General features: G+C 40.9%; 1 protein-coding gene across 13 annotated transcripts in view; it reads right to left on the reverse strand.

The window, feature by feature from the left end:
• Nucleotides 1-22928, reverse strand: part of ADD3 (adducin 3) — a 101251-nt gene that overhangs the window by 18874 nt on the left and 59449 nt on the right. For 11 of the 13 annotated variants that reach the window (XM_054831747.1, XM_054831755.1, XM_054831745.1 and 8 more), the window contains one exon: nt 8803-9026. In XM_054831747.1, the coding sequence (XP_054687722.1) occupies nt 8803-8997 (195 nt within the window). In that variant the 5' untranslated portion in view covers nt 8998-9026. Of the gene's footprint in view, nt 1-8802; nt 9027-13542; nt 13847-22928 lie in introns of those variants that run through there. The other 2 variants (XM_054831756.1, XM_054831748.1) reach the window with 1 other exon arrangement.

Genomic DNA, 22928 nt, shown 5'->3' on the forward strand with positions numbered 1-22928 from the left:
TTTTTGTTTAAAACACTAAAACTTCAGACAAAAGATGATACAATAAGAGCAGTGATTTTTTACAGTGGGGTACCGAGTCCCAAAGCGAGAAGCACAGCACCGTGGCTGCCCATCAACACCGCTGCACCACCTCTGGACCCCACCAACCTACCTGTGGTGCTACAGCAAGGCTGCCGCCTGGATAACCCACCCCGCTGTAGCCAAGAATCATTTCCTCTTTGCACAAACATCCTGCTGCCTTCAGTGAGCTCACCTGCCCAGCCAAGCACCCGCGTCCCCCCTTGTTTGTGCTGGAACAGCACTCCACGCATCCTGCTGAAAGTTTGCATAGAAAACAGTCCATGGTATGAAAACCGGGCCCATGACACCTATCAGAAAGGAGGCAAAGCTGTCATGGGCCCGGTTTTCATACCATGGATAGTTTTCTATGCACAACTAGGAGGATGCTGAGCAGAGCTTTTATTCAGCAGGCAGCAGCAGACAGCCACCCAAGCAAATAGCCTGACCTCAGTATGCAGCTGGCTCCAAACTCCCCTTCCACTACTGCCAGCTGAGATTGTTCTCTTCAAAACCGCAGTGAGCTGAACTACACTAAGTTACACCAGAGGAAAACATCGCTTTGCACTTACACCATGGACCAAAGCATCCCCTGCAGAGTCAAGCCTGCCAGCTGCTGACCCAACTGTCCTGAGCTGGCGGTGCCCAGCTGCTCTGCTTCCACCTCACCCACCTTCGGAATGCCACTCCACTACCTTGCACTGAGACATGAATTTCCCCACAACTCACCAGTAAAAATATACAGGGCAGCTCAGCCTGTTCCTAAAACTGTTTCCAAACTTTCTGTTTCTAAAACTCCAGCCAGCTCTTTTACATCAGCTTAGATAGCCTTACACGGTACTGCAGCCTGCAGAACAGATACAGCTTTTCTTGATGGAGTCATTAGCTGCATGATGAGGTCAAGGTCTTTCTAACATCGTAAAATTACTTCTCCAGAAATGATTGCAATCATCTTGCAAATACACATCATAAACTCAAGCAGTTTAGATGCAAAAATCTTTCAACTTAGACCTGCAAGGGCTCTCTGAAACTCATGAGTGAAGTTACAAGCCTCAGTTCTGACTCATTTACTTCCATTTTCTTTCAGAAGGACAGTCTTAAGTGTGAGCTAACAGTATAAATTAGGGCTTTTAAGAATCAAAGCAACATTTGCATGTAGCAGTGGACAACTGGCATTTTTCAGACAACATAAGCAGAAAAACTAGAATAACCAACTTGCTGGAAAAACCTATCTTACATGTAAACACATCTATATATCGCAGAGAATAATAATAATGTTGCTAGAAATTTTTAGTATTAATCCCTTCATCTTGGTAGGCAGTTCTCTGAGGATGTTAAGAAGTATACAGGTTCATAAGTATTTTGACTGTCTTTCTATGCTATTTCTTGTTTGTTGACCATTTATTTCTCCATTTAGTCCTTACCCACTCAAAAGAAGTAGAAATAAAGTAAGATTATTTCTTTCCCCCGTACACAGAGAAAACAATGGCATACAGGTCATCTACAAATACTCCACACCATCACAAACCTTTAAGAGGAGAAAGCATGTGCTCACATGAGGACTAACTACAGTAAGGTCCAAGCAGTTTTACACGTCAGTCTACAGGAAAGTAGCTAGAAAAGATATGTGAGGTCCCCACATTTAATAGCAGCACTGCTGTTAGCCTAAAAGCTGCAGAATAATACAAGAAACTCCTTCACCCATTTTCACTTTTGCCCATTTTTGATCAGAGTTTATATATCTTAAATCCAGTTTTAAAAATAAGGGTCTAATTCAACTTATCTACATATAAATAGATCCATACAGAGTTTCTAAGTCAAATCACCACCACTGAAGAAAAAGTTTCAAAACTTAACTGGTATTTTCATCTCAAGAGCAGAGACACGTCAATTTTAACTCCTGTGCTGTAAACGCAGCTGCCCGTGGAGAGGAAGACCTTCACCGAAACAGCCGACAGAGCTTTGAAACAGGCCGTTTCAAGACTGGCTTTTAGATACAAACAACCGGTGCCCTAAGTGGAAAAGGGTGGAGTTGGCCACAAAAAAACCGCCAGTGAGTTAAGGCTGGCAGGGAGAAGATAAGAGTCACAAAAAGTGTTTGTTAAAGCTATGGAAAAGAAAAAAAAAAAAAAGAAAAAAAGAGGGGGCTTCTGTGTTAAGATAGAAAGAAATAGGCTCAGTAATAAATATGGGGAATTAGGTAAGGTTATAATAATCTCTTCACTTCCAGTAGGCTGGATTCAGTGACTCAATCGACAGCAAGCCAGTCCCATACAGAGCACAGCCTGCGCCGGTTTTTCCGGCTCCTCTAACCTGGTACACACTAGCTTCCCTCCGTGAGCTGAAGCAGCACGTTTACTCCTGCGATAACCAGCCTAGAGATACCGTAAGATTAAAGCAAAACCTGAAGCATTAAGGTCCTTTGCAAAGCCCGTCTTCAGCACACCCAGCTCCCAAAGTCCCAGCGCCAGCAGTCCCCACACACAACTGCTGCCACGAATGGGGGGGTCTGCGTCCCTCACTTGTGTTTCATCATGGAGTAAAGCCACGCTATGCATCTTGCTAGATGGAGTATAACCACCAAAATTTAAAATGCTAGAAGAACTTGTCAGGAGTCTTACATGTTTCCAAGCATAATTAACTGTTTTTTCAGTAAGTGCAGGAGTAGGGCAGGTGGGAGCACACGTGGTGGCGATGCACAAGGACAGACGACAGGCAGAGCTCTCGCAGGGTGTTCTGGATGCAGCGAGGGAAGAAAGTCAGGGATTTTCCAGGCACTGTTAAGAGCTTGTACTAAATCAAAGGATTATTTAACAACCCCCCCAAAAAAAAAGACTTAAAAATGAATACAGCTAAGTAAGTCCTTTTAATTGTTATTCCTTACTTGTACTGCAATGGAAACCTCTCTTCCTGCTCTCACCAGACCAACTTGATGCCTTTACTGGACAGAATTTACAAGACTAATGAATGAAAGAAAAATGGTGGATTTTGTTAGAATGCATTTTATTTTATATCTCCCTATCACTTACCTAGGGAATTAATTCAGATTAGAGTGTTATTTACAATTAATAACTTCAAATACATATAGGACCATAGGAGAGTCATCAGGTAAAGGAGGATGGATCTGATTGTTTAATGATTTGAATAATCTAAAGAACATGGTGCCAAAAGTACAACAGGATCTGCAGACACCCTCCAAGACAACAAAAAGCCAAACCCAAGCAGTTAACAACCAGAAAGATTAGAAATACATTGGGGGGGGGGGGGAAATCAATGTGGAAACTGTTGGCATTTATATCTAATGAAAGCCACAGCTCAAACTAAATGGAAACCAGCAATATGGAAATAAAAGAGGAGTTACAGGTAACTTTCATTTTTAACATCAGAAAGCAGGAAACAGCACAAAACTCTCAATCGCACGTGCAGTGCTGGTATGCATCTGAACACGAAATGAATATGGATATGAATCAGCCCTGCACCGTCGCAGCTACAGAAATGGAATTTAGGCAATGGGATTTCTTGGTTTCTCATAGAGATCCAGTGGATGGACTTGAATCAACACAGCATTACCCTGAGCACACATTCCCCTCACTTAAAATGCTGAACTTGCCTGGCCCCCCAGTCTGCCCCAGGCTCAGCGGGATATTGTCATGGCTCAGAAGGGATCTTTAAGACACATTTTCTGACATGTCTTAAATGACGTGCCAAGTTGAGCTCATCTCCCCTGGTGAATGAAATGCTGCACAGGTCGTATGACAAAAGCATGAGATTAAAAAAGCTATTGTGATGAGAGGAGGGTCATGACTCCCCAGCAGTAAGTCATGAAGATGTTGGAGAAGACCAAAGCCAGAGGAGGCAGCTGCAACGCGAGCCGCCCAGTGAGGAGGTCCCCAGGGGATATACAAGGTTGTGAGCCCTTCCCGGCCAAAGGCTGATGCTCCTCAAGGATCTGAAAGGCTTTTGAACTTGTGGGGAAAGAGCAGTGGAAGCTGAAACATGCAAGGAACTGAAAGGACTTTGATATTTTAAGAAAATAAACTGCCTAAGAAGGGAGTGGTGGTGTGAAAATACTGCACATTCACTCGATACAGAATAAAGTAAGCTAGACAATTGCAAAAGCTGGGGAGAAAAATAAATTAAACCATCCTTCATCTCTGTCCTGATGGTTTGAAAATAACATAGCCAGGAAAAAAAAAAAAAAAATCAAATGTGGGTGGGTTTGCTTGTTTTTTTGAGGAGAAAAATCTGCCTACATGCTGCATGTTAAGGCAGACCTCTGAATAGAGGAGTTGCTAAGCAGGACTTATCTCCTCACTTTTTTGGGCAAGACCAAGCTGGTGTGGGAGGCAGGGGCGTGTGTTCATGTACAAGGCAGGAAGGAAGAGAGGCACAGGAGAGAAGTACGTTTTTAACTTCAGCATAAAAACTCCCTGATTTTGCAGCCTGGATGGCTAGACCTGAATCAGTGCCCTCATGTAATGGCAGCGCCGAGCCAGAGTCATTCCAAACACCCTGCAGAGCCATGATGGATTGGTAGGCGCTCTTTACATCCAACATGGAATTAAAGCAAAGCATGAAGAGATCCTGCCAGCAAACTGCTCAACTTAAAAGCAAACGAGCTCCGAATAACCATGTGTTTCCTATGTAAAAATAGCAAGTGCACATTCAATTGGTCTCAACATGCCACACAAAACTTTCATTGGTAAACTCAAAACATAAACCGGGCATTTAAATTCCAGTAACTGGGCATTTTTATGTTTACATATTGCAGCTGTTTTATACGTGTTTTACATGTTATACATTATGTTTTCATCATTTTATACACAAATTTGTCTACTCCAACTTCTTCTTACATCAGTAAAAATAATGAAGTATCTCTCATATAACAGTATATAATGTGTATAAGAATGCATCCTCTTCCAGTTCCACTCTGACCTGTAGCTCTTCTGCAAATACAGTGAGATAAAGTGGATGTAAGGTACCCCTCAATGCAGTTTAAGGAGTGATCCTAATTTCCCATCAGGTTACACATACAGCTAAAGCCTGTAGTTAGCTTTCCTGCCGGTTAGATAATTGTTTTACATGGTCTCACTTCACTGGAAGCAGCCTGGCACTGCTGCCTGCCCGCAGAAACACCTGACACCTTCCCCGGCTGCTCCGGGAAGCCAGCAGAGAGTTTCTCCCTCCTGTATGTGCATGCAGCTCCTTGCTGCTGAACTGACTGTTGAGTCTTCACACACCTTAATTGCACAACCACTGTTTTTTTTGTGGGTGGTTTTTTTTTTTTTTAAGTGTTTTTGAAGCTTTTGGTTGCCATGGTGAAGACACAAGAGAAATAGAGAAGGAAATGAAGGCCAGGAGGACTTGCATACCATAACTGAAGTAAGGGTTTTGATAATACAGCAAATAAACGTTTACTCTGTGGAAAATGTAGTTACTCTGTGTAACAAGCAATATATGATTGTTTAGTATATAAAAAGACAAAACTGTTTTTAATTTCAGAGTTATGTTGGAAAAATCTAAAAAAAAAAAGCCAAACCCCAAACCCCACCCATCTTTTCAAATTTTGGATATATTATAGGTCAAGTATCTCAGACCCAGTGTAAAGCAATAAAGTTAGTCCACTGTATAAATGTAGTGCCTTTCCTTTAAAAATAATGGCACAGTACCTGAACTTTCTGAACTTGCAGACATTACTGAAATAAACTTAAATGGTCTAATGCTAAAGATTGGCCAGCAGTACCTCTGGATGCTGTCAGGCTGCTCAGACCTAGCTCATTTTAATGTCTTTCCACCTTTCTAACAGACACAGAAGAACAAACATGCGGGTCCTAACAGATTCTCCAGGCCGTCATGGGTTACATGCAGTATTAAGCAAACATGTCTCAGAATTCACTGATAATGTCAGGACGTTCTTCGTGGGCAGTGGTCATAAAACTCTTGTCATTTGCTTAAGACTTATTATGAACAGACTCTAAGACATTAGCAAACATCAGAGGTAACAAGAATAGCTTTTCAGTAGCTTTTAAATTATTTAATTTAGGAAAGGGAAATTGCACATCAGAAATTAGTCAGTCGTCAGATTGCACATCAATATGTGCATCAAACAGCACATCAGAGAGATGCAGCAGTTTGATGTCTGATGATGTCTGGTCAGGGCTGTATCCCTTACAATAACAAGCACTACACAAAATGTATCATGGTTCTTAATTTACTTTCTTGTTAGAGAATTTAGATTTTCCTACTTGAAAGAAAGAAAAAAGTTTGTTAATAAAACAGATTAAATCAGTATCTAAGCTTTCTACTATATGACAATGATTAACCCTTTAGTTTTAAACCATAATTCTTTGCTCATGTTCAAACAAGTTCACCTCAAGTCCACACATGCTTGTGTATTTTTAAGAAAGGTATTATCCTTGCTACATAGACTTCATATTTACTAATACTTGCCAGAAGATGAGTCAATGACTATTTCTGTGATCTGAATGCATATATCAAGATTGGGTAAAGATATGAATGCATATATCTAAGACTGCGTGAAGATTTACCAGCAAGCAAGATCTTCTTTAAAATGTGTCTGATAACCTCTCTTCCTCTTCTTCCAAACACCTTCAAACTATTTCCTCCTTGTCAACTGGAATAAACCAGAGAAGCAACAAAACTCTATGCAAACTTCTAATGCAATGTAATTCTACAGCTATAGAACAAAAACACTACGCACAATACTCGTTAATTCAATCCTGAACCTACGTTATGCAGACTGGTAAAAGAAAAAACGTTTTCTGGCCCTTTTGTGACAAATATTATGTTCAGGAGGAGACAAGGTAATTGTTTTCAGTCCTGACCCTCAATAACACTATGGCACACCGCAGCTGGAACCTGGAAGAAATAATGCAGTTTCTACACCCAAATCAGTTATGAAATTTCCTTGATGGACATTCAGTCACAGATACTGTATTAAAAATGCTTTTATTTCCTCATACAAGAGATCATAGTAGGGTTCCCCTAAATTTTCTATTTCAAGAAAAGACACAATAAAAGGAGATAGTCAAGTGAGGGGAACTGGTAGCTCAGACACCTCCTCTTCGTGCCTGATCACACACTCAGCTCCCACGTTTCCATTTCTCCCTGGCAGATGCCAGGAGCTGAGCAGGCAGCAGGCCCCTGGCTTATTTGGACAACTGTTCCTTTACACAACAAAAACTTGGAACTTATTGGCAGCTCCAAACAGTCACTTTCCAAAAAGTGCTGGGCTCAGCTTCTCTTGCAGCAGGACACAAACAGCAGCCCGGCAGCTGTTTGTCCCCCAATCTTCTGTTAAAACAGTTACCTAGACTCAAGGGTTGCCCCTCTTCATCCCCCTTCCTAAAATCTGCATGCTGACACTGCATCTATTTAAAAAAAAAAACCCAGAGGCTGTGGCAAAGGGACATTTATTACGTTAGGCAGACTTGGCAAAAGGTTCCTCAAAACGTTAAGGAAATAGTTACGCTCATCAGATTCAATGTTGCCATCGAAAGGACCAAAGAACAACACACATACCAACCCAAACAAGATCTCTGTAACTTTTTTTTTATCTGTTAGGCTACAGATCTAGATCTACTCTTTGCTGTGAGTACTGGATATTCATAATGTGAGTATTTTAACAGAAAGGAGCAGACTCCGATCACATTTTACAATTGATTGTTTAGCATAAAATTATCATGATTAGAGAATTATGCAATACCTCCTTAGAGTATTTTCTTTATAAAAAAGGTTGGCTGCAAAACCAAACTTACACAAATTGACTTGAAAGTAATAAATTCCTTAGTCAACAGGTTCACATTATACTCGGCAACACACAGATCCAAGAGGCACTCCATGACAACACTTTAGCAAACAATCCTGTTATTCATGGATGACTATAATAGGGTGATTACTAACAGCACCCCAACTTACAGAGGAACCGAAAAGAGAAGGATCTGCAAAGCTGCTTAACCCCTTCCCAGTCCCGTTATCCTCATTACTCACATTACACCCCAACACCCCCAAAGGCTCACCATCGCACAGTCCTTACTCACTCCCTATGGCTTCAAAATACTCAAGGCAACAGTATTACTTTCCAATGTATTCATCAGGTTAAATTCAAAGAAGGCATGTATCAAAATATAAATTAAAACTAATTTGAGGGTGGTTCAATAGGTTTATATGCAGGCTACGCAAGTACTGAGCTTACAGAACCAGTAGATGAGTGCTAATATGGCCACGTATGGGTATGCTCACCCCCAAGGACATGAAAAGAACACATAGTCTAGCTTTTAAACAAACTTAACCCAATTAAAAATGTTAATTAAAGCATTCCTGATGCAAACGATAGGTTAATATTCAAACCCAGAAAGCAGAACACCACGTAATGCCCTAATTTGTTCCTATTTGACTGGTGACTCCTTCGCTCTCTTCCCTGCCCCAAAGTTTTAATTAAGTACCCTGCAGCCAGCCAGATCTTTTTGTAACACTGTAATGAAGCATAAGACCATAAAAGCATTAGGAGAAAAAACAACACAATAAAGGCTGCTTGTTCACAGACAAAAAAAACTATGCAAACAAAATGCTGGATGATCTGTTTAGTGACTCTTCTTAGAAGATGGTCCAGAGCTATTCTAGCTAGCTGTGACGTAGATTTCTTTTTTAAGTCGCAAAAAGTTAACCAGGAATCTCAGAAAATAAAACACTATCTCATTCTCATCCCCCCTTAATCCCACTCACAGGGCTCTGCAGTATCTGAGTGACCCTCTTCCTTTGCTCCATCATATTGAAGTCCTGTCTCAGGTCAGGAGACATGTTTCTCTCCCGGATATACTCTGGGTCATTCTCGTTGATGCGATCGAAGTACCGCTCTTTGTGAGGCATGGTGGCCGGGGGAGGAGTAGTGATCACCGCCTGACTGGCATCAGTACTCATGCTTCAACACTGAGGATGGTAGGCTTCACCTGAAACAAATAAAAAAGAAGGAAGAATGATTAACCATTAAAAGGAGGGCACTGAATATAACTTCCAAGTCTGGACACAAATAACATTCTTTTTAATCTCTGCAGAATAGCATCGAAAAATGAAAGGAGAACAAATGAATAATTCTCATAATCAGAAAACTAATGAAAAACTCTAGAAAAGTGTTTAAAAATCATTAACGAGCTCTCTGACAGTGCACAACCATCTCTATTCAAGTTCAAATACAAACTGAACAGCATACAATTAAGAACTATGACATTTGAAATGACCATAATATATTTTACGACAAACTTTCCTGTATCATTTTACATTGCATTCATCAACCCCCCCATGGTTTTTATATAGCTCTCCTTCCTGACACGTTCAACCAAACACACCCAGAAGACAAGGCCTCTGTTTAACATCCGCTCAGAGCTCATCTCCCAACTCGAACGAAGACATTCCTTAATTACAGCATTTCCGAAGCATCTCATAACCCCAGCTCAAAGACGAGGCGCCGGGCCGCTCAAAGATTGCCAGGGGATCTCTGCAGAGCACCGGCTGGTGCCTGCGCTTTCAGGAGGAACTCAGAGACACCGAGGGAACTGCAGAAAAGATCTTATGTTGGGTTGCACAGGACTGCGGCTGCATCCACAGCAAATAGCTGAGTTTTAGCTTTTCTCCTCTTGTGTGCAATTGTACACAAAGATTCTCAATGAAGCTTATTACGTTAGAAAAACAGTGAAGCTCATTACATTAGGAAAAAACCCCAAAAACTTTCATGTCTTGGTAGAAAGCTACACTTAAAACTTCATTTAAGAAACCTGATAAGCATTTGTAAACACAAACAGACTGGATCAAAAGCAGCAATGTAGACACCTCGATTTTCATACAAAGAATCAGGCTCAGAAGCACACTCAGGAGCACCACTCCTCAAACAGGTACTGAAGAGGGATGTTTTCTCAGGTTCGAAGAACAAAGAGAAGCAAGATGTGTAGTAAGAGATAGTGTATTATGAAAATACATTTTAACATGCAAATACCTACATTCAATAATATATTTAATAAAAAAAATACTTGCATGCAAATGTATTTGGTATGTAAATAATTCACCTCTTCAGAGGAAAAAAAGCCAAACATGAAGGAATGAGAGTTGTCAAGCAATATTAAACAGTGTGGTTTGACATTACGGTATCAGTGGTTTAAAGCGTCCTTGCTCCGTGGCACAGTTCACCCATCCCTCATTTGGGTCAGTGCAACTACTGTTTGGGATATTCTGTGAACAGTGAACTGACATGGAGCACCTGAACTCTTCCAACTATATCCTCACATATTTTCCAGGTGAAACATTTGGGGAGATCCCTGTTAAAACCAGCTTCAGCAACCCAAGCCCTCCTCCTACCTGCGACAAGCCCTTTCGGTCCTTGTGCTGCACCCTCTGCTGTGCAGCCACACCACGAACCGGCCTGGCAGGAGGATGCAAACTGGTTTTCAGCCAGTTTCCCACACTGACGCCCAAGCGGTTTTGCTGGCACGCTGCAAGGGACAGCACGAGGATGAAATCCTGGGGCACTGCAGCCCTGCTACCAAATATGAAATCCCAGACAGAAAACAAGACAGCTATCACCTACAGACTGGGAAAGCATTAGCAGATAAGGTACAAGAAAACCAAATCTATGATTTTTGTGTATATTACAGATTGTGATAAAATTTGGGATTCAGATGAAATACAACTAACACCCTCCTAAAAACAATCACTACAGGTTGGTTGGGGTTTTTTTTTGGGGGGGGGAGGGGGGGTTGAGGGAGAAAACATGTTCTTGATGCAGCATTATCCAGCTGCACACCCAGAGCTCCCAGGAGGTACCTGGCATGCTGGATGAATATACCACATTCTGGGATGTATAATTCACATCCAAGCTCCGTGAACACTTGACGGCTTCGTTACGGAGGCTGTGGAAGCACACCGGTGAGTTTTGCATTTGCTGACTGACCACTGGGAAGCCTGCTACGTGCGATCAGTTTGGGGATGCTGGTGAGAAGAACAGGGGCTTGCTTCAAGGAAGTGGGGGTTTGGGAAAAATCTAGTAGAGGTATAAAAGAAGCTCAAGTTTTTCTAAAGAATGAATTATTGTCTCTTCCTACTGGGAACACTGAAGCAGAGGGATAAACCTCTTGGGACAGCATTTAGGAATACGATCACAGCTCAGCATCCCTCTGTTCAGGTTAGAAGAGATATCCTTATAAATGTAACCATGTATTATGTCTCCCCCCACCCCCAAATGGCACGGCTTAAGAAGCAAAAGAAAAAAGCATCATGAGAAGACACAAGACCATGAGCTCACTCTCCAAATGCCACAAGCTATGAGGAGCTTAACATCAGACTTCTCAACCTACACTGTTCTCCATCTGCGTTGGGGTAAACACCTCCAAGTCAGAACAGACACCTTCCAGCACCTGCTGGTAACTGAAAGCAGTCTAGAAATGCAGATGGCAAGAACACTGCTTGAATCTGCAACCAGCTGTGACTCCCGCTCTTCAGTTACTTCTTCCCAGGAGATGCCTTATTCAACTGTTTTTCCTAAAACGCTCCTGAATCCTGTGAACCCCGAGTGGCAAATTGTTGCTCAGCTGCTGATCCACTCGGGTGGTTGGACCAACTACATGCACGTCTGAACTTCAAAAAACTTCCATTGTTATTATTATAGGTTTACAGGATATAATTAGTTCAAGTCCGTTACTTTACAATTCATTCTTACAGTGACAGAAAAGCCCATTCATCTGTAAAAAGACACAAATGTGACTGGCAATACCTAAAATCCACAAAAGAGATTTTTCTAATTGCTTTGGACTTCATTTTTTCCTCTTTCCTTTCAGGCTGGTTTGTTACCTCTAGCCATTAAAATTACAACATTAAAGTCCTTGTACTACAAAACCCCCTCCGTTATTGAACATAATATGGGTATTGGGTCCGGTTGTTCTTATTAGGTCTGGTTCAATGCCCGCTCTGTTGGGCCCAGGCTGACATTCATATAACCCCTACTGTTCAGCTGGAAAAATTTCAAACAAATCAGCCATTCTTTTATTATTTATTTGCATCTTGCACTGATTTTATTTTAAAAAGAGACACTTGTTAAAAATGCGCTCAGCTTTTGAGGATCTAAAAATCTGTACCTCCTTCTCAGCACGGGACTGGCAACAACATAGAATAAGTATTCACAGAAAATCCAGATCTCAAAAGCTATGAATTGTGATAGAGGATTCTACTTCCCCTTTTTTTGGGGTGAGATTCTTTTGCCTAAAAGAAAAATCAGCTTTGCTGCACAACTACTTTTGGCTTCCACCCCTTTCAACAATGTTCATGAATTACAGAAAGTGAGCTATCATCTTCCTGAGTGGTACTAGCGCATGTTTCTTATGCATGCCTTACTGCTTGCATTGGGGAGATCTGTGGTTACAGAGAATGAGGCACAGGTAGAAACGAGAGATTCAACGTCCCTACAGCAACCAGGCACTAAATCTAGACTGGTCAGAAAGGATGAACGTACACAGAAAAATCAAACCTAAACTAGGACCTGATTTTGTCCTGGTGAGAGCCATCACTCTTGCTCAGTTGAGACACACATTTTAGCCCATGTTTTGGCCCAACATGCATATGCTGTTATGCCAAAAAGATTCCAAGTATACAGAAGAGCAGTTTTCCTGCCTGTGGTTCAACTACTCCAACAGGAGGCAAAAGAAACTAAGAAAAACCAGTGAGCATGTATAATGTTTTTTTTCTACAGAATCCCAATCTCTGCTGAAAACACTTTTAGGGACCTGTGAAACAAAGAAGCTGAAAAGGTCTTGCTGCAGAGTAACTTGTTAATCTGACTGGCTTCCCCCTGTCTAGTTATGCCCTCCTGGTTGGTGCTGAAGTGAGCTCTGATACTGCTACAAAAGAAAACAGGTCGTGTCCTCCGGTGCTTTGATCCTTATATAGCTCATGAGTTTGGTCTCCATATTCTGTTCTGTATTTTATACCCGTAACTGGGCTACAGAGAGAAAGTAGAACATTCCACCTCTGTCAGGAGGATATGCATCTCTATACTTAGAAGTAAGCTTTATTTAACAAAAGCTTCCAATTTATTCCAGGAAGTTGGAACTGTTGCTTTTAGGCTGCGACATTAAGTCCTGAGCATCCCCATCTGACACTTTGTAAAGTCTAAGTAACATGCTGTGCTGCTTTTGTTGGAATAACTGCAATGTCAAATCACAAAAGCAGCTCAAAAATAATAATGAGGTCAGAGAAACAAGGAGGACTGAAGGAAAAAATAAAAGAAAAAAAAAAGGAGCATGAGACCAAATGCAAGGAAAATTTGTCTTGCCAAAGAACACCCCAGAAAGCACTGACTTAATATATTTACACCTTTCATAACGTACTGAATGCATATAAAAATAAATACCACCATAAGAGAAAGACAGAGCAACAGAAAGGAATTGAATCATAAGATCACCTAGCAAAAAATCTTTAACTTACCTTTCATGCTGATTTTTTATGGCTGGTTTCAGACATCCTCATTTTCTCTACACAGTGCAATCCATCTGTTTGAGAGTTTCCAGCACTGCAAACCAGCAGTGTGCGCACCGCATCGTTAACCTGTACGACTGATTTCAGGTCTGGGCATTTGAGCTAGACTATACTGCATCTGAGCATTTCTTTTTTAAGGAGCACATTGTGTTTTTCTGCTCTTGCTATTTCTCGCCTGCTTGTTTTTAAGGAACAGTCTGGTCTTTCTTCCCCTCCTCCAGTATCTTGTCTGCCAGGAGACTTGTTGGAAGCAAACCGGGTGTCTCTTGATCTCGGTTCCAGCCTCCCTATGAAACAGGCAGGTTCCAGTCTGAATCAAAGCCTGGGCTTTAGCTACGTAAGTAAGCTGGCAGAAAGAAACACGCTTAAGGAATATGAGGGAATGGTTAAGAGGGGCAGGAAAATATGGACTGAGGAGAGGGTCACCTTCACTGTCTTCTGGCATTAGAAAGTCAGCTGTTCATCCTCCCTCCTATAAATGTTAGTAATGACACAGAATTGAATAATTGCATCTGTTCTAGGGAATTAAAAAAAAATGGCTAAACACCTCAAAATTAAAATCTTTTTTTATTCTCCTGATCAGGCCGTGAAATACCATAAATATCTGACAATTTGTTGACAGATTTTTTTTTTTTTTTAACATTACAAGAGGTTTGGGTTTCATTTATCAGTTTCACCTTACACACTGGTAAGATAAGTAAGGCGTACATTCAGATGTTAGCATTTTCTAAATGCAATTTGTGGAACTGAAAATACTTATGCTACACTAGATAGGTAGCATTTGTTTAAAATTATATTAACTGATTTTACTAATATACAGTGATTCTGTACACAAGTGCTCAAGTCAAGCTGTCAAACTACACCCTTAAATTGACACAAGGTAGTGTTTGCATTAAAAAAAAATAAAGCAGTCACACCTTCTCCCAACCTTCCTAGCCATTCAGTCTTTCTCCCTGTATAACCTCTCCAGATTCATGCCAGCAGATGTTTGTAAGGTCATATGGTGGAATGGGTAGGAGAAACTACTCTTGGGACGAGTTTAAGTTTTTGTTTTAACTTTTGGGTTTTTAAAATGGATTTATTTTTGGCTGTATCAGTTCACCCAGCCAGTTAACCGCATATTTACACAAATCTTTATTCTGAAACGAAAATGGTGATGATATGGGGGTGTCTATTACTGCTTCTTCCAGTAGCGATGCAGGCATAAACAATTTGTCATACTACAGCCCAAACTGGTTACAAATCAAATATTCTAATCCAGAGCTGCATATTTCATTTAAGTCCTGCTTTAAACAGAGTAAGCTAATGAAATAATCATCACCTCCTTTCAGATACCACATTAAAGAGACTATGTGGCGGCAGTATATATTTTTCCTATGAAATAAGAACTTGGGTGTATTTGAACCTTGTTTTTGTGTTACTGTGTTAAATCTAAAGCATTATTTTTGCCCAATTATATTGTGCAATATTAAAGTCAACGTAAATATTCAAGCTGTGCAAATTACACTTTACTCAGTGTAAAATGGAACTGAGCCAGCTGCTCTTTACTGTCAAAAAGTAAGATAACATAGCAGGTTGCAGACAGCCACCCAAAACACGAGGGCTATTCCTCTACCTTTGACTGAAGACGTGACATTTTTTTCTCTGTTAGGGAAGGCTCCTCATAATGCAGCCAGCCTGTAGCAGGTGCAGTCTGCACCTCCACATTTGCAGGCCAGCTTGCCAACATTTTGCAGCACAAGCAGTGGAGGGGCGGGGGGGGGGAAGAACTCAAGCCTAGAATGATGGTTTGATGTATCCAATATGCTCTACCACATGGCCGTAAATGCTACTTGCATGTGTTAAGTCTCATAAATGAGCTTCTATGCTTAACCCTGTAGACCCCAACTACTTCAATCATTCACATTTTGGTATTCCTTCAGTGCTGCGTGAACAGTTTTTAATGACGGAGAGAACTCTTAATGAGCGAGTTATCCAGTCACCACCATCCAGTGACAGGATGATAGAAGACAAAACCTGTCTCAAAAGGACAACCTCTAGTTCAGATCCAAGGTCCATCTTACCCAGTATCGAACCCCCTGTGCTGAGGAAAGGCTGTATGTAACCGGGCTGTTTCCATCGCTGCATTGCATGACCTTTAAGTACTCTGCAGCGTAGAGGCTTCCTTGCTTCACTCCATAAAATAATGTTTTCTTCTTTTATTAGCAAATTGTTAAGGTTGTGCAGACACTAAGAACACTTTGAGATTATACTGTTCTTTACATAAAGGATTCAAGTCAGAACCCAGTCACACAAGCAAACTGCTTACAGAGAAGTTACCAGAGGAGGAATTCAGAGTTTGTTGGTGAAGTGATGGGCACAGGTATTGCTGCATCGCCCCAGGAAGGGGGTGGCTGCGCTACGAGAAACACGGAAGCACTGAGATGTCAGAGTGGAAATGGGGGATTCATGTCACACATTGATTATTCACTATAAATCCTCTTTTACTGCCGGACACAGTTTACCACACCAGTTTTCTGTAACAGTACGATAGAAGAAAATATAAACTATTAATTTGTAACTTTAAAAAGAGACACAATAGATTGTGTCACTAAAACATTGCTTTAAGAGAAGGAGGTCAGTCATCCACAGATATCACATTGGTTTGTTTTTTCTCTTTCCCTAAACTTGTTCCTTTATAAGAAAATTTTCTTTGTGGTAGTTATATTTCCTCCTTTTATTTATTTGTTATTTTTAACAAGTACCTGATTCACTGCAATTTACCAGAAACAGTTTTAAAGCCCAGTTATATTTTTCTCAGATGTAAGTTTTATTTACATATGTAAGTGTACATATATATTTTGAAATAAAACTAAGCTGCACTTTGGAGTGCCGATAGTTGTCATGTCTGCTCAGGTACACAGGGTGAGTGGTTCTATGAAATGGTATGAAGCCCATGGATGGGGACCATTTCCAAGGCAATTAAAAAAAAAAAAAAAATCACTTCCTTAAATTGAGTACAAACACCAGAACAGCTAATAAATTAAATTATTTGGTAACCGTAAATAGCTTTTGTACTTACTAAACTTGAAAAGCGTGTCAGTCCTACCTCACACCCACTTCTCCTCTGTTTTTCTTTCATCTTTTATGTTATACTGAAGTTCATGAAAAAGCACAGTAAAAGTGAGCTCTACGATGAGAACATAAGTTTCTCTTGGTTTAAGCTGTTTTTCTATAGCAGCATAAAATTAAAATTTCACACACAGGACATGAGATCACTCAAAAATGTCTGAACACTGAACTTAAATAACCTGTTTCTATCCAAAGGCAAGACTGCTGTGGGAAGAGAGTGTCCTCACTGTAGCTGAAAGCTAAGGAGACGTACAGGAGCTGCCAGGGAAAAGAAAACCTCTCCCTATGGCATATGCAAAAAAAGCTGCTCTCACACAAAGCACAGATGCACTTAATGACAACAACGGAAATGAAGTTTCTTCTCCCCCTTTAACATTCTTCTGCTCATTCCCACTTTGCTCCAGGGTAAAAATTCACCTGCCGCTCAGAGGAAACCCCCTCCCACCTCCACTGCTCCAGAGGGTTTGGTAAGGACCAGAGCAGCATGAATTACTGCAGACTTTCAAGCCCCAAGCTTTCTGAAGCTGTATTATTCCTCTACAGTGTTTAGGACTTCTACGAAGAAGGATCTGACTGCAGAAGACCTCTGGCAGAGGAGCCAGCCAGGACAGCGATGGCAGCAGTGCCACTGCTCTGGCGCAGCATTTGCTCCTGACCACCTTCAGCCAGCTCACGGGCAGCAGGAATGCTTGACCTGCAAGAATTCAATCGAGTCTGCTCTGGAAGCGGTTTCTTTTGGCAAATCCAAATGAAGATAAAAGCAGTGGCTCTTTCCCAACACCACCTCAAAGCTTAGACGTTATAGAGAATAAACCATGCATCCAAATTTAATCACTTTAAGAACATACCTATTAAAAGTCATCCCTAAACAGTAGTTCTAGACGATGAGAGCACGTGAACACGTGTGTAATTCCGGTGTGCCAGCAGGCCATGGGACACAGGAAGGTCCGGGCCCTCTGGAGCAGCTCCCTGAAAGCACAGCCGGCTCCGCAGAGCCTGCTCGTGGGTCAGCACAGCCCTGGTGGGCTCTCCCAGACTGGCAGGGCATTGCGGTTCTTGCTGACCTGGTTTTGTTACCCCTCTTTTACAGATGACGGCATTTACCCACCCATGTCAAACCCGTCTGGATGCTTAGAACAAAACCCATAAATATTATTAGTCAATATTTACATATTTCAAAGAATCCGTCAGTGATTTCAGCACTTACTAGGTATTAATGTCCTGTCTTTATCCATTCCTGGCAATAACTGATACCCTGCAGAGTTACTATCAATACAGGACACAAGTAAACTACACTTGCAGAGCAAAAATCAGATTATTTGTGTTTGAGCTTACTTAAGTCAGGGAACCCCTCAAAATAACGTCAGGGAGCCTTAACCCTAAATGCATATTTCAGTTTTATTTTAAAACCAGAAATGAAGACATAAATACCAGTTTTCAATAGGAATAACTGCTTCTCTTTTTTGGTTTTAAGGATGCTGATGACCACAAATGCTGCAGCACCAATGCAGCTTCAACTTCTGGTTCTCATGACCCAGCTCCTGTTCATGCTACAAAGAGACAGAGTAGAACACAAGGTGTGCCTGTGGGAAGGACAATATTTTGAATTCATCTAGTTTCAGAGATATCTGAGATGTTGGTAATGAAAAGGTAAGGTAGTATTTTCCAAAATACTGCAACTTTAGGACAATAAATTTTTTTGGTGTGTGTGTTGGTTTTTTGGTGGTTTTTTTTTTCTAAAAGAAGACTTATCTCTGCTTATCTGCATAATCACTTGAGGCTAAGTTACCTAAAATATTTCACGAGTCAGTAGACAACAGAGAGCTAAATTAAAAGATTACGTTCTGTTAGTACTTATCTGTATTAAGCTGCGAAAGTATGCAAACACAAAACCCCCACACATACACAAGCAATGGCTGAAAAAATCTCCCTAAATCCTTCAAAAAAGATGAAACCTGGGTTCCTTTACAACATAAACTAAGAACTAATCTGTGAGAAAAACCGTGTAACTGTAAAAGCCGATTGCAGTCAAAACCTTTTACATTTTGCAACACTCTTCCTCTCTCTTGCAATGCGAAGCCTCCAACTTCCTCTGGTGACTTTTTTCTTAGGCTTCCTCTGAACTGCACAGATGCAGGGGGAAAGAATTTCACTCTTTATGCAGATGTACAAAGAGTTACGGAGTAGAATCACCAAGTTTGTTATGTAAATAATTATTTTAAAAATCCCATTGATTACACCAACCTGGAAAACACTATTTGGAGTAACAAGGGCTACTCCTGGCAATCTGCAAGAGCCCTCCTCGGTCATTGGTACAACGTGTGACATTAAATAGCAGGGAAAACTCTTATTGATCCCAGGGCACATCAAAAGCCTTCTAGATTTATGGCAGTTTGACTATCCTGAGAAATGTCATGGCCAGAGCAGCTGCCTCCTGGGTTTTGCTGAAGGGTCATAGGCTGCGATGGTGGGCAACCCAGATGATCGACACGAGGCAACTGCTGGATTTTACAAATGTTTACACGAGCAACCGATCTCGTGTATGGCAGCATGCAGCCAGGCCTTTTAATAGCCCAAACCCCTGGAGTTCCTCCGCTTCACATCAAATCCTGACCTTTACCATCACCAACAGCTCAGTGAAGACCTCATTTAAGACCACCACCACGCACTGACCATATAGAATTGCAGCTCAACAGCCTCCATAACTCGTAAGTGAGGAATGGGAACCCAGCCAACAGCTAATCTCTGTGGGGACATTTGTAACTGGAGACTTGAAGAAAAGATGAAATTGTGCCAGGCCTTCAATCATAAAGTCTTCAGGACAAATTGTATCTTCATTGATATTATGCACCACACCCTGCACGATTCCCCCCAGTTCATCTTGGGATCTCTGAATCACTCTACTATAAATTTTAAATAAGGAGCAATAAGACAAGTCACATTAATACACAAATATCAGCTTGACCATGTCAAAATAAATTGGCTAGCTTTTCAAAAAAGGAATTTTAACATTTTACTGACCTGTCCATACATTCTCACATCAAACAGAAAACAAGAGCATTTTGAAAAAGCTGATTTATGATAGTTATAGTCAAAAACTAAGAATGTTTTAGATAAAACAACACAATTGCATATACTGATTTCACATATGAAGTACAGGCATAGTGGGAACATTATGGTTGTATTGAGGTTTTTAATTGTAATTTAAAAATAGTAATTTTAGGGATCAATGAAAGTGTGAGACAAATTATGCCAGGTCTGACTGTGCACCAGGCACATTATCACTGGCCATGAGAAGCATGGAAAAACCCCCTAGGCATCTCAAGAAGAGAGCTACTTGCTTACTGTAGTAAATGCTCCAAAAAAGCAATTGTAGAAGGAAGGTTCTGTTGGTAGGACTTTAACAGCTTATATCAGCTGTAAATCACTATTCCCAAATCATGCCGACAGTGTCTTTTTCTCATCTTATCTCATTCAGTTTCCAAAGGATCTTGCTTTTTTCCTCCATTACTGGAATTAGTTTTGCCTTAACCTGTGGGACAATTTTTCCCCTCCTTGGTCCATTCGCAAACATAAATGTTAACGTATGTTAAAACATAACGTGAAAAAAGTTAACAAACATGCAGAATTTGATTGAGGTTATGGTCACATGCCTAATACATACAAAATCATCATCTTTAGAGGACTTAAGTCAAGCACACCTTATGCTACAGTTTTTCACGTTTTCCTGGCTGGCTTGAGGCAACCCTGCCCCTCCCAACTCACGTGTTCTAGCTCCCCACCTCTCAAAACGCCATCCCTAGCTGTGCTGGCACACCTCTCCATGAAACTAGGGTCTCAACTGGATATACAAAGAGATCAGGGTTAGAAATAATTGGTAGGAGGAGGGCAGGGGAAAGTACGGAGCAGAGAAGGGCCACATGGAAGTGCAGGGGGCAGCCAGGTCCTCCTTGAAAGTTTAAAAGGCAGGTACTCAACTAACTGTGTTCAAAGCATGTTGCTTTAATTATCCTTTCCAGGGAAATCCCTAGGATTTACGATGGTACAGCAATACTTTTTCTGTGTTTACTCACATTGCTAATACTGTTTTCAGCTTGCTTCAAAATAATTAAAAAACCCAATCAGCTACCTAGCTAGTAAAGACAAAAAGTTTCATTTGCAGTCAAAGAAAAACCTACATAAAGATGTACATTAATCTCAATTTACTTGGCCTGCATTTGACCTGCTTCTCGTCTCTGCCACTTTTTGCTCATGGTACTAGAAAAGCAAGCTGAATTCAGAAAGCCAAAGGTCTTCTACACCTTCAGGAATGGAAAATTGCTCCACTGAATTTCAAGCAAGCCACTCTGAAGTCAGAGGGTCATTTTGGCCTTAACCACAGCACTGAACAGAGAAGCAGATGTGCCCAGAGCAGTAGCCAGCACACGCCTGACCAAGTGCTGAAGATTTACTAACAAGAGCTTTGGTAGGACACACAGTGAAGGGTATGGTGAGTCAGCATTAAGCACAGTAGAAACAGCAGCTTTTTAAAAGTCAAAAGCAGAATATAGAAATATTTCATAATTAGGTTACTGTTATTTTCCAGTGCAAGCAAGCAATTATCTACTTTTATCCCATAATTCTCCTTCTCCATCGTCACTCGTAAGCACTGCAAGTCTAGATAAAATAAAAGACACTCCACAACAGACTACTCCAGTGTCACAGAGCATGGATGCATCCTGGCATGCTACACAAAATCCTAGGGAATCGTGAACATCTGCGATGGTTGTTTCTAGAATGCAAAACTAGCCTGACATTGAACACTTCCCGAGATTTAAACGATCCTCTCTTTTGTCCTAAGCAGTTGCACGAAGCGTGAATAAAACTGGCAGATTTTCACGTCTAAAGACGAGTCGGTCCAATATACCAGGGACAGAATTTCCTAGTAGCCAAGGTGGCACAAATGCACACCATCCACCACAGACGGCCTCAGGAGACACATTCTACTAAAGCATGGTCATGCAACTGAAAAAAAGCTTCTTCATGGTTTCTCTTAGAGGAGAAACAAACCAGGCACTTGAATGAGTTGCAGCACCCACAACTCAGAAGCCTGGTTGCGAAGACCTGGGTTATAGTTTGGAAGACAAGCGCAGCCTTTGATCAGTCCTGCGTGCAGCACGAACGACTCTCCCTCAGCTCCTTCCCCAAATAATTCCTCTAGTTTTGACTTCTGTTTTTTTGTTTGTAATTTCAAGAATATTCTGAAACAAACAAATATATTAGATGGATCTGTCCCTTAGATAAAACTATTTCAATATAATGTATTACAACAAAAACTCATAAAATAACATAAAAGTTGTTTGATTTGAATTTCCAAAGCTCATTTGTAAACCTGGCCTGAAAATGGTCTTTGCCTGTTTGCAATCAAATCTGGTTATGTTTACACTGAATGCAAGCATCACATGTTACCTACGGGCTGGAATTCAGAGTCCAAGTGCAGAGAGATGTGGGGGCAATTTTTCTCTCAATTATATCACTATGAATCAAAAGCAACCAATTGAAAAATAAAATAACAATTGCTGTAAAAAATGACATCGTGTTCTGAGCTTTGGTGATGCTTATTTTTGAATATTTGAATAACTCATGGAAATCATCCTAGGTAAACATGGTATTTCCATTTATACCATAGAAAAATTACTGACTATATAAAAAAAGTCTGAGGCTATACAGATTACACCTGCTTGAGGACTGAAAGTAAAATCACATCTTTTCTATGGCTTTCAGTTATCTTGTTCACTTCTGCATTGGGTGGTCTGGGTTTTTTTTTAAACATCTGTAAAAACCTAACACTTTACAAAGAATTAAAGATCTCTCTATTAGTGTAAGAACATGCCAAAAAAATACCACAAAACTTGATTAATAAAGTGATGATAACAATAGGTGATTAGATGCCTGCCAAAGGCTCATTCACGACAGTTTCCACAGACGTGCTGGAACGCTGCGGAGGATGACACTGACTCGGGGCGGCCAGAGCTCTGCATTAGCCACAGCAGGGATGCGAATGAACCGCATCTTTTTTTGGAACTCATTTCCTAATCCAAAAAGGAAAAAAGGAATCTGGTCTCAAAGGTTTCTGGAGGGGTAGCAGTGGATGCTGCTTTTAGAGTTGGGCAGTATTTAGACTTTTTTTTTTTTTTTAAAAGATGCATTGTTCTAACTTGCTAATTTATTGCATTATTTTGGGC

The sequence above is a fragment of the Grus americana genome, chromosome 7, assembly GCF_028858705.1.
Source record: "Grus americana isolate bGruAme1 chromosome 7, bGruAme1.mat, whole genome shotgun sequence".
Taxonomy (NCBI): domain Eukaryota; kingdom Metazoa; phylum Chordata; class Aves; order Gruiformes; family Gruidae; genus Grus; species Grus americana.